General features: G+C 34.3%; 1 protein-coding gene across 1 annotated transcript in view; it reads right to left on the bottom strand.

Moving 5' to 3' along the window:
* Window positions 1–13,311, bottom strand: part of LOC134273167 (microtubule-associated protein futsch-like) — a 31,317-nt gene that overhangs the window by 10,461 nt on the left and 7,545 nt on the right. The window contains 9 exon segments of the mRNA XM_062755339.1: window positions 167–254; window positions 416–493; window positions 717–839; window positions 1,214–1,306; window positions 1,557–1,781; window positions 1,974–2,058; window positions 2,837–2,934; window positions 3,576–3,672; window positions 7,090–7,227. Of these exon segments, the coding sequence (XP_062611323.1) occupies window positions 167–254; window positions 416–493; window positions 717–839; window positions 1,214–1,306; window positions 1,557–1,781; window positions 1,974–2,058; window positions 2,837–2,934; window positions 3,576–3,672; window positions 7,090–7,184 (982 nt within the window). The 5' untranslated portion in view covers window positions 7,185–7,227.

Raw genomic sequence — 13,311 nt, 5'->3', positions numbered from 1 at the left:
TGACCATAAATGTACATGGAAGAAAACTGCCTTTAATTTTATGCCCTTAAGGTCCAAATTGGAATTAAAGTTAATGTGCTCAAACTTTCTTTAGAGAGCATTAGGGTTATCAGTGCAATATAAGACAGCATAGTAGATAAAGTTTAATGTTGTCCTGGATACTTACTATTGCTGTTAACTGGCACCATAGATTGGACGGAGGCTGGGATCTTGTCACCTATCACCTCCACACACTCGGCAGGGAAAAAACCCACCTGTAAAATACGACAATAATAACAACAAAGCTTCTGGGACAGGATCAACAAAAATATCCCAAACCAAGGACTGACAGACTTGATACAAAATAATTTTGTAAATATAGGGAACCTTATGAATTTTTTTTTTTATTATGACCATTTTAATAATCCTGGCTTACCTCAAAGCCTCGTTTTCCTCTCCACCACATCGTGTCCTCAATAGAAGGCATGTCAATCACAGACACAATGTCTCCCACCTGTTATTATCATAAAAAAGCTTATATTACCGGTAATCATAATAAACATTTATAAAGAGGTCATAATTAAAAATATTGATTATGCCTCAAATACATTGTTACCACTAAGTTTGTTCTATAATGATACAGAATATTGATGTTGCTTTGATAAATCATTCTCCAATACTTTTTACAACCATGTAATTGATACATCAAACTGAAACAAACACTGACAAAGATATACCTCTAATGATATTTCATCTATGGCCTGTGAAGTGTATCGTTTGACTGCGTGAGCTGCGGCAATGGCTGGGGTATTGATTCCCGAATCGTCCACGACAAGTAAGCGGTTCCCTCGATTGTCAATCTGAGAAAACAGAGATCACACACCTCATAAATCACTCTAATCTCTAATTACTTTTATGTAAAAAGGAATCTCACTCACTACTTATTCCTGAGGTTGGATAAGTATTTAAAGATATCTTGCCATACATCACATACTTAACATTACACTAAACAGAGTTAATTCATCTTTGTTCATTTAACAGCAGTTTTTCTCGTTATAAAAAAATATTAGAACGCACTTTGAAATTATATAATTTTTAAGTAAATGTGTCAAAAAAATTAGCTTTTTAAAGCAAATATGTAGAAAACCCATGCTAAAGAATGTTTAATAGAGTCAATTTAACCTAAGTCTATGTTAAAGTCAATCTAAATTGTTTAAAAAAAATAAGTTCTTACCTCAAACCAGTTGAGCACTGAGCCACAGTTGATCATACTACCAGCAATGTCTGAAAACCTCTTCAAGTAAGACTGCAGAAAAAGTTCCATTTCCTAAAAAAGAAAACAAAAAAAAATTCAGAGCAATGACCTCAAATTTAATCAACTAAGGCACCTCCTTGCATAAGTAATCCATAATTGTAAAACAAATTAGTTTGTACACAAAGTGTCAAACTGATATTAACCACAAATCAATAAAAAGCGCAGGTATAAACAATCCAGTGTTAGCAGACAGATACATGTACATAAAAACATTACCTAACAACTTTACAGAAATGCATTAGTTTTGCCAACACATCTATACCTTGGAAACTCTTCCTTCGTCCGACTTCTGAAGATCTGGTAGTCTACTGAACTTGCGGTCAAAGATACACTTGTGTAACTGCCTGTCCAGCATGCAGAAGTTCTTGAGTGTCCTCTTGACCATCCATGTCTTGTTACCACAGGTGATCTTGATGAGGTAGGCTGTTCCTTCCTCCTCCCCATTGATATGGTGGAAATTCTCCTGCTCTTCATCACACAGACACACCTGTTGGAAGAGCCATAACTCATGTGCTCAAGTTTGGAGCAAAAAAAGAATAAACATTCGATATTATGCCTTTTATCCCTGCATATACAATAGTTTCATGTCCATTTTTACACGAATTTTGAAAAGAAAAAATAAGATGATTTCAAACTGACTTCAAAGACAAATTTGCATGAAAAATGTGCACAAAATTACCTGAAACCCAGGAAGTTCTACCACATCATAGTGAAAATGGGCGCACTCCAAAAGTTTGGGGAATCTAGTGGATCCATCTACAGAACTGTAACAAACAAAATCCAGTCATCATAAGTTCTATATAGTAATCTCAGTTCTTTGGCTTTCATAACTTTGTTTGAAAATTCAAAGTTACAATGATCAACAATTGTGAGGATCGATCAAGTTTTAATTTTAACCAAATCACACAACAGTCACTGTAAAATAAAACCAGTAATTGAAATAACCATGCGCCCATCCGCCCAAGACACACAAATTTTGTCATGGGCGAACAGATTTGCAAGTATAAACGCCCGGCTGGACGTGTAAAATCTTCCATAAATTAAAATTCAGATATTTGATAAAACTCTTTCAAATCAACTATATTACTGGTTGCAAAGTGTAACAAGTGAATGAGTAGAATTCATCAGCCTTTAGGTCCAGGATCAAATATATAGTGAGCTGGCCCCATTCACATTACTGCTAAAATGAACTTATTATAAAAGACAATTTGTGGGGGGGGGGGGCTAATACATATTTAGTGGGGCTGACAACTTTCACTAGCAATCAGCCCTGCTTGTCTAGCTATTTTACAGTGAGTTTCAAACACTGAAAAAACTGAAATGTACAAGATAAAAAGTTTTATAAGATTTTTGAAATGCTTCCTTTAGATTAACATAAAATGTTTACAGAAGTAATATCAGATAATCCCAGAAACAAAATTTTGTAGAAGTAATGCAGGATGTTTTATATAGTACACTGGACATACATTTATTAAAAGCAATCCTGTACATACATTTTATTCAACAAAATCCTGGACACCTTTTATGGAAGTAATGACATACCTGGAGACCCTCCTGATCCTCATGTAAGAGGAGGTACTCTTAAAGGAATCCAGGCTGCCTGTGTCCGAACTGTCATACATGTGCTGGATCCCACCATGCTGAAGGCAAAACAAGGACATTAATATCTTATACCATGCTTCCTTAACCAATAAGCAATGTCTGAGGTTCATTCATACTACACCTGTATATCAAATATGCTCAATCAATAACATTTGTCAGTAAACAAATAAATGATCAGTTAATAAAGTATCTGATATGAAATGACGCAAGATTGAGAGCCTTATTATCTCTAATGTGCATTCTTTTTGTGTCATGGAGGTCTTTTTCTGTCTGAAGTACCTATATCCTGTATTAATCAATTAGAGACATTTACCACGACAAGTTAAAGAGGACTCACTTGGAAGTTAAAAGTAATGAATCTGTCTTCCTTGAAATGATCCACTTTGAAAATACTAAGATGCTGCATGCTTTGAGTTCACTTTAAACTGTACTTGTGTCTTGTGACAGAATGATAGTAAACACCTAATACATTTGCCAGTTTGGCTCTAGGATAATGGATTTCCATAAAATTATAACCCTCTTTACCATTACCACATATCAGTAATGAATTATGGACAGTTTGGAATAACCTTGATCTATAAAGAGCTTCAAAGTGATTTTTATGATGATCAACTTTTAAGTGTTTGGGTCACCATAACATCAATAGTTAATAATTTTTTCATTATTTGCCATAAAGTACCTTGGAATAATACTGTGTGCCGGTCCCTTCCGAGCGAATTGTGGCCGTGCTGCATTTCCTGTAGGGCTGGTTGTCATCTTCATCTACCCGTACATTTCTGTAACACGTAAAGTCATGCATTATACACACACCTTAAGTACGTCTTAGAACTGCCCTACCTCCAGCTATCCCCTGTAATGTTACAGACTTTTACCTAATATACCTCTCCACTCTGTGGCAGATGACCTGTGTGACTGACATTCCTGAAGGTACCCTGGCTATTCTACATGTCTGCATTTCTATAATTCTGGCATGCTTGAAATAGCTGTACAATTATACTTTTGAACTTCAAAGAGTTAATTAAGATAATTTATCATTACATGTATTCAAATCAATATTCATAATTTTAAGGACACATGCATAGACCAAAAAATAAACCTGGATGCATGGATCAGTATATATATATTTGGACTAAATGATGCACAAACCAACCTCTAAATTATTAAGAAATTGCAGACTTTCAATGCTATATTTGCTTCCTATTTGCCATCACCAAGGCCTTACAAATCTAATCAATAACTTTTTATCAATTTAAATGACATTACTGAGAAATTTTGAATAAAAATTGAAATTTTATATCATAAAACATATTCAATTTACTTATATTAACCTTAATATATAAATTTTTATAAAATAATATAATATTTACTTATTATTTTCATATATTTAGCTGTTATCAAGTGATTTTGGGGAAAAAGATTGTATCATTCTGTCCTACAACAAGAAATACTTTTGTTACCATGATTGTTTCAATGATCAATATTTTTTTTACATTCAACAGCTGTCTTTCTATTTAAACCAGTATAAAACTAAAAGCAGATTCTATATATTTTTTCCTGTGACAACATTTATCAAGAAAGATAATCGTTTCTGGAGTCTATAAAAGACTCCATAAGATACATTTTTGGCAGCAGTCATGAGAACATCTGGGCTAATCTAGATAATTTTCCCCCAACCTTCCTATCGAAATATCAGCTTCCACTGTTGTGATAAAAAAAAAACTACTATCCTTCTGATGGTAGACACACAATGTTACACAAAACTCGCGTTAATGAGATCACACCCAGTCATATCAAGATGTACCAAGACATTCACAAACACAACTTTTTTCCCCAATTCAGATCCTTCTGCCCCGTAGAACCAGGTTGAAAAATCCCAGATGTTGCGAGGAATAAAGAGATAGAATCCAAGGTTAAAACCCCTACATTGTAAACATTTCTAAAAATTTCTCTTATTGGGGGGAATAGTAAATGTTCCTGACAACTTGATGGAAGAACACATCACTTTCATGCAGCAATGCTTATCAATAGTCATGTTTGGAATACAATCCAAGACGACTTCAATTCCCCGCCTGTCACTCATTTGAAATATTTCCCTGAATTCCATGAATGAAATCTGAAGTTAATGTTGCTTTAATCCATGAAGAATGAGGCCTCATGCATCAGAAATAACTGATCTGGCATGGAAACTGCCTAGCACTTCTCTCTCTCTTTCTCTCTCTCTCTCTCTCTCTCCAAACTAACTCCTGTGTCTATAGTAAATGCTGGTGAGTAGTAGATTTTCTAGTCTAGGAGTTCAATTGTGGGGTTTAACTTTCATTGTTTATGTAGTAAGAAAACATTCAGAAATTCTTCTCCCCAAAATGTTTTAAAATATTTCAGACTACAACATGATGCCAACAACCCCCATGAACAAATCTTTTTTTCTCATATCATAAGAATTTGATCCATCGAAAATAAGATGTTTTATATTGAATTTGCTTTAATATTTTTCCATGTGCATTTATGGCAATCATTAAAAATTGCCTATGAAAAATTGTTTAATCCTAGATGATCTCTAACAAATTAACTAATTTACATCTAAGCCACTCAAAATTGTAATACATGTATTCAATTTTGAGTGGCTTAGATGTAAATTAGTTAATTTGTAAAACTTTGGTCAGCCATTTTGATGTTAGAAGAAGATTTTTAAAGAATTTTCCTATATATTTCTATGTAAAACTCCATTTTGGCCCCGCCCTATTTTGAACAAACTTGAATCTACACTACCTGAGGATGTTTCCCCATAAGTTTCAAACAATGCATAAACTTAACATGTTCCATTTATTTCTGCAAATAAAAAAGATAAAACAGTTAAATACATGCAGCATTCTTCAACTTAAGGCATGCAGCAAGCAACTTAAGGAGAGATGACCTAGAGACTCATATCCATAAAGTCATATAATTATCATGCAGCAACCCTCAAGGAAACTTTTTCTATCTTACATAACTTCGTTTGTACATTTTTTAAATACTTTTGTATCATGACAGACATCAAAACTGAAGAAATTTTGTCCAACAGATACATGTAAACTGCATGATTTTGAAGCCTTGGGTAGTGCTAAAAAGTCAGAAATTTTTGCTCACATTATTGACTCGATTATTATTCATATAATTATGTGTTCTTAAGAGCTCATAATTAATTTCCAAGTTTTAAGCTCTTACTTGAGGATTAAACAATTACTCTATTGAAAACTTCTTTAGTGTACTGAAGTAGTAATTTGCATTTTTTTTTCATGAGAATTACACAAGGAATATGCTTTGCCCATGCAATTGTTTTAATATAGGTACATGAATAATGCCATTCATTGATGACAGCCGTTAAAGATTGAAATCAATTCCCTTTCTACTATCAGCTCTAAGTGTCATAATCCTCCAATTTATTTTCAGCACTGAAACTCCAAAAAATTATACTAAATCAATATTCTGGTCATTTCTGAATTAGAATATCTGTATGGGAAAAATGCCAGTGCTGTACCATATAAATAAATGGGATGAGGCTAAGTGATATAGCTCTAAATATCAGAAGTTAAAATTACCATAACCTGTGCCCTTTCTCATCCATCATATTTTGGATGACCAAAATGATGAAGGGAGTTTAGTGGGTTCTATAGTGATGTAGACCTGAAATCTATAGGAAAACATGTAGAAAATAAGTCAGCCAAAAACTAACACTATCCTGAGGATTCCCCATAATCTGAGTGAAACAGTATGATCCTATCATTCCCTGTGTGTTTCCTTTTACCTATCACTATCAGTTTCATAAAAATATAATTAAAAAAAAAAAAACATTTCTGCATTACATCTAAGAATCTAAATATACAAGAGTTATATTTATAGGTTTTATGTAAGAAGTTAATATACTTCACTGTATGGCTACAGTGTGTACCTGATATCATAATGAACAGCTGAAGTTAGTAGTCCCAATATAGAGTCGATTTTTGCCAGCATATTTATGTATTCTGATGCAATTATAAAATAGTTAACTACCACAGTACATGCTTGTGCCACCTAATACAAGTATGAAAAGAGGAAAGAGAGAATTTGGAGAAAAGCATTCACATGACCACGATCAACGGGCAAAAAGAAAGTCTATAGAGTGTGCATCTCCTCGCAGGCATCAGGAGAGAATCTGGGACTAAGACACGCAGGTGTACCTGAGATCGATCAGCGTCATTCGGCGGGGACGTAAACACGGCCGCTTGCGCGGAATCTGTGGCGTGCTGTATATGTTCTGAACCTCAAAGGCCATGACAACTTATAAAAGTCGACATCCTAATGTGATCAAATCTTGTCTGTGGACATAAATGTGAAAACACAAAACATATATAAAACAAAGCAAATAAAGTTAAATCACACGCAAAACACAGCTGTGAAAAGTAAAAATACTTGAAAAAGCATTGATATAAGCATTGAAATATTTAAAGCAAAGAACATCAAATGAACATAAATTTGGTATGAAATGTTACATTCATTATTGAAAACATAATTTATATTTATCATGGTATAAATTCTCCACACCAAAAAATGTGTGGTTTGTTTAAAATTTTGAGGTAGGAAAGGAACTCTAACTTTCCTTCCTCTTTTAAGAATTCAAGCATAAAGGATTTCCTCTTCAAATTACAGACTCACACAAGTAAATCTAACTGCTGGTAAATTGTTTCCAGAGGGCAACTTAGCCAGCAAAGCATTCCTCCTTCTTTTACACTTGATTTAGTTTGTCCAATTCCATTACGAACAGCTTAGCATCAGCCCAAGTTCTGTCTGCAGATTCCCTAACAATCAGCATAAAAAACTGCAAACCTCAAAGTGATCAAAGTTCACCTTTGAGGGAGCCCCCTTGATTGTACAGAAGTGCTTGAAAGTGATTAGATAACTCTAATGATAAAAATTTCATTTTAGGTGCTTACAGAATCACTTTCCTATTGTAACAACACATCTAGATAACCCTTTAACATTAAATTACTTAAAAAGTTTGCAAATCTTTTGATGAAATCTTACCATGAGCAGTAAACACCATTATAAAAAAATCCTTATAATATTTCCCTGTAGCAAAAAAATTGGGTCCTTCCACTCACATTGATACAAAAACATGCATGATAATTTGAGAACAAAATCCTCGGAGTTATTTTAGACCAGTTCAAACCAGGAAAACCTCTTTATCCTGTGCCCAATATCCATCTCTCAATTATTTCCCTCATCAACACCTAAAGTGTGTCATATGATGTTATTTGTTTACATGGAGCTCTCTAATGATGAGGGTAATTTAGTTACTAGTGCAATCTCAGATGTTAGTCACCAATCAAATGTACTGTTCAGCATTAGATTCTGGGGTCAATGAGAGCAGTGGGTCTGTAATGCAGTAGTTGATGCTGGAGACCTGTACTGATAGGTGTACTCTTAGTGCACTGATACAAATGTCTATGCCATTAGACCTACACATATTGCTCAATGATACTAATCATGACATAGAAATCTTCCATAATAAATACTTGCATGTATGTTTGATTGAAATGTCACACAAAAAATAGAAACTAGAAATTGTGTATCTAATATTGCCATATCCTTTCCTTTAAATAAATACTGATAATCCATCATCATTGTCTATGCAATACCTAAAAAAAATTATGAATAATATAAAGAACAAAAGAATATCAATCTCCTGGTAACCAAAATCAAACTTGAAAACAAAAGCATATCCTACATTTATAAATCTGCCTCCAATGACTAAGGCTTTATTAATCAATATCACACATGGTACAATACTAGAAACATTCCTCCCCCTCCCCTCTGCCATCACAGGTGTAAAGCCAGCATGTGGGCTGCATGTCAGTCAGGCACACAGTAAACAACCAGCATCCTCTCTCAGGTGTTAATCTGGCACCCTAAGCCTCCCCAGCCAGCTCGGATTAGCCAGATTACATACACAACTAAGTGCTGAAAGCCCCCACAGCCAATTTTTTTTGTGCCACGTTTCCTGTAACCTGTTTGCCCTGCTGCTACTTTTTGGATACTTAGCTCCTGTATGAAGTTCACGACCTTTCCATGACCTTTGTGCCATTTAGAGATCAGTCTAGTCTTTTCTAAGTAATTTCATGTGAGAACACTCAAAAAAATATCTGTAGATTAAAATTATTCACATACATGTAAAATGATGGTTTGGATAATAGTGAAAATTGTAAGAAGTTATTTATTAAAACTGCCAGCTCTGATTTGTGCAAGATTGATAAACATTATAATTTCTTTTTTTCAATTTCTTAGCTGTAAAGCTAGCCGATAATGCATATGAATCTTCTGTAACATGTGGTATAAACAATGACAAATGACAAGCTTTTTTGCCCTTCCTGCAGGCCTCTCTGTTCTAATGTCTGCTGTTTCTGAGATCACACTTAATGTCAACATCTCCCTATGTAAAATGCTGCCAAAATCTCCATTGTACTCTAGAAAATGATTGATAGCAGCAGTTAAACGCTCTACAAATCTGTGTCTTGTTTACAAATAAAAGATGATGAAAATTAATGCAATCCAGGGCAGTCGTGTGCCACTCTCAAGAATCTTTATTATAACCAAGCTGTCTTTCAACTTGTAATGCCAGACCATTTTGTTTAAAAGTTGAAGATATATATAGTTTTTGGCACAGTCTCCTTCTTTACTTCTTGTTTATTTTACAGTGACAGATATTTCCTATAGAACTGATCTCTTTCTTTCTCTCTTTCTTTCTCTCTTTCTCTCTCTCCAAACTGTGACTTATCTACATTCTGAATCAATTTATTGGTACAGCATACACAAAATATGAAAGACTGCCAAATGTGTTTAGTAAAAACCATTGAACAATTGCCACGGCTCCATAGCACCCATTAACTGCTCTAGATTACAACTCTGAAAAATTGCTGCTACATATTTTTTTTTTTCGATCTCACTGAGTGCATAATTAATACAGAATGAAAACTAATTCCCCATAGCAGAAAACAAGAGAAAAAGGTGTATTGTTTTTGATGCAATATCTATGTGGGTGTTCAAGTCTGCTCTACAGTGTGCTGTACCATCAAAGGAGACCCCAGAAGCAGTAAGACTGAGACAAGGAATTTCACAGCTTATACCAGACACAGGAATCAGATGTGGACTCAATCAATGAACAATAGCAATGTAACACATAAAGCTTCCTCGGTAAACATTCACCATGTGTATTCAGTATGCAGCAGAACTGTTATATATACCAACAGTTTGATCTAACTCCTGTCAAACTCGTACAAAATTCTTATCTTTATCCTCAGGATAAAAAAAAACAAAACAATGAGTCAAAAAAACTTCTGGTAGTGTGCTAGTATTATCTGTACCTACTTCAGACAGTAGCTAATTAATGGTCACACATTGTGGAACAATCTACCTATGTATGTGTCAATACACATCTAGACTTATTAGATTGACAGCTAGACCACTTCATAGATCTCTGTTTCCATGTCCATTAAGAGCTCTCCACAATGTAGAAATCAAATCAAAAATGTTTTGTCAAAAAATAGGACAATTTTACACATTTACATGCAAACCAATTAAAAGATAATATTGTGCTAAACAGGAAGAGCTTGATTAAAATTTAATCATCTTGTCTTTCTGAAAACTATATCAAAGGTTTTTTTTACACCCCCCGCTTGAAAAGCGGGAGGGTATATAGTAATCAGTATGTTCGTCCGTCTAGCTGTCTGTCCGTCTGTCTGTTATGCTTTGGAGTACCCATCTATTATCCGCAACTCCTCTAATACCACTGCCATTGCCATACCTTTTTCATTGTGCACCTCCTATTTTACTTTTTGATCCGACACATATTTTGGGTTTCCCATAGCAAAACATAGACACTGTCATTATACTCATATGGGCGGCAAGGGGTATCATTGCTTACAGTATCTCTAGTTTTAAATACAAAATGAAATATACCCTTGTAAAAGACAACAAACAGCATTCATTTTAAAAGGTCCACCTAAACAATACAAATTATGAACAAAGACATTATTATGGACTTCTGTACACAGACAAGTGATCAGGTGCCATGGAGAAGTAAGCATTCTCTGCCAACCAAGTGAACCAGCTTTGTACTCCTTGTGTTGATTGGTCAACAGAAAAAATCCATAGATATTTCAGTGTGAAAATAATGGTCTAAAAACTATAGTTAAGAAATATGTGATATGGTGGTTTAAAATGAGCATTGTTGATATCCTTGTATCATCAACTTATTTGTTAATAACCTACTTTATTTTTAGAAAATGATTTTTAACAGAATATACTCTAGCATATTGAATCAACTGAGAGATAAATTTCATATACATTTGATAATAGTATATTGATGCATAAATAAAGGAAGTTAATATTACAGAAGTTGATTACAACATATAACCTTGTATTATAAATATTAGTTGTCAGTTTGACATCAATGTCTTTCTCTAGTAAACCAAATACGAAAAGAAATTACTGATGTCAGACTCTGTGGTGTCATTATTTTGAGTTCAAAGGGATTCATATACTTATAACTATTGGCATCAACATTAGAATGAAACTAAATGTCTTTGTGTTTTGATAAAAAGGGATATATCTAAATGTTGAATTGAACACCAAACCAAATAATTTCAAGTAGAAGTATCCAAACTTTCCTTAGAATGAGAACACATACATAACCTTAATCTAGACTAATTAACACAATATTTACACCCAAAATCTCTATATGCACTCGAAAACTTGCACTCAGTATTCACATTCTTATCTTTATCATTTCATTAATATCTAAATACTTTGCTGAAAATCTGCACTGAAATGATCCTTATCAAAGCTCTAATTCATCAGCTGACACAGCTCAAACATTCATTTTTTACCTGCGTTTTCTATAATACTTTGACACTGATACAAATCAAGAAGCAATACACATACACACCTGCCCAGAAGACACACCTGGGGTCCTGTAGCCTCCATGTCATTTCTGACTGGGGTATAAGTCTAATGCATTGACAATGCAATCAAGATCATTTATCATCACAAGAAAGAAATCCTCCTTCAATAACATATTCCCAAAACAATGGCTGCTTTGTGATTTCTCCATCAGAATCAGTAACTTAATACCCTTAATTATGACACACACCAAGCACTTAATCACAGATACATCAATTCTTAAGATAGATCCCCCCAAAAGTCTCTTCATAAAGAGCTACACGGAAAATAGAGGTGTTTTTCTTGAAAAACTAGATTTGACCTTCCACATTGATCATCCCAATGAAAACAACACTTACTTCTGCACAGGCATAGCTTCTCATTAGAGACAATTACTCCAACTGCTGGGAATTCTGACTGGATGCAACACAAATGTAAACTCATTCTTTGAGGCAAAAAGGCTGGCTACAGCAGCTCAGCAGTGCTAACTGTTGGACATTGCCCCATGTTTCTAACTTGCACACATGTTGTAATTGTGGAATTGTTTGGATGAAGAGCACAGGAAACCATTAAATATCACAAACACTCATTTTTCTGTGTAACATAAAAGTCTGACTGATTGGTTGAGGCCCTCACTTGGGGAAACACCTTGCAAAACATAGATTTGTGGCTTAAAATTTGCATCAGCTGTTTCAACTGATTTGTGTCAAACATTCAACTGACTCATGAAAATACTGCTGAACACAACTTGTGCTCTTTTTTGAAATGAGATGAAATTTTCTTTCCTTTTCAGTGACAGTCAAAAAAGCAATTTAAAAGATAACATCAGAATCAAACAAGAAGTAAACAAGATGGGTTAATTACATTGAACTTCAACATCTTGTAATCCTTTGCCAAATTGCTACATTTTTGGTTTTTAACTGCATGTTCTCATGTACAACAAACATTGTTCACAAAGAAGATCAAATAAATGCCAACCTGTCAATAGTTCACCATTTTGCCAATTCTGGCAGGTGTTCAGACACTTACCTGTGGACACTGTTTTTGACAGGTGTACCATTTTTGTCTGATTTGCACCATAACAAAACCAAGAGCTGGTCCAGGACCATAGCAGCACACATTCTTTGTCAGCTGTCAATCAGTCTGTCATCTTAGACACAGGCTACAGAGAATGGACACCTACAACTTCACCATCACATTAATATCTAGAAGTACTCCAACAGTCTTCTTTAAAGTGCCCAAGTACAATCCATTTTACACAAATATTTCAATGTTTCTTCCTATGACCACAGCATCTTGTGAAATACATCACTACAGAAGTAAAACAAAGAACCATATGGAATGTTAAATCCTAAATTCAAATGGCAACAAAATGTTTTCCATTTTGTCCCCTCTCCTCTCTAAGGACAAAGTGGAACATTGCAATAAAACAAGGCTAGTGAATGACAAAGGAATGTCTTAATGAA

The sequence above is a fragment of the Saccostrea cucullata genome, unplaced genomic scaffold (assembly GCF_032062105.1).
Source record: "Saccostrea cucullata isolate Sc308-1 unplaced genomic scaffold, CSIRO_AGI_Scuc_v1 ctg137, whole genome shotgun sequence".
Taxonomy (NCBI): domain Eukaryota; kingdom Metazoa; phylum Mollusca; class Bivalvia; order Ostreida; family Ostreidae; genus Saccostrea; species Saccostrea cuccullata.
This window is presented reverse-complemented; position numbering and strand designations above follow the sequence as displayed.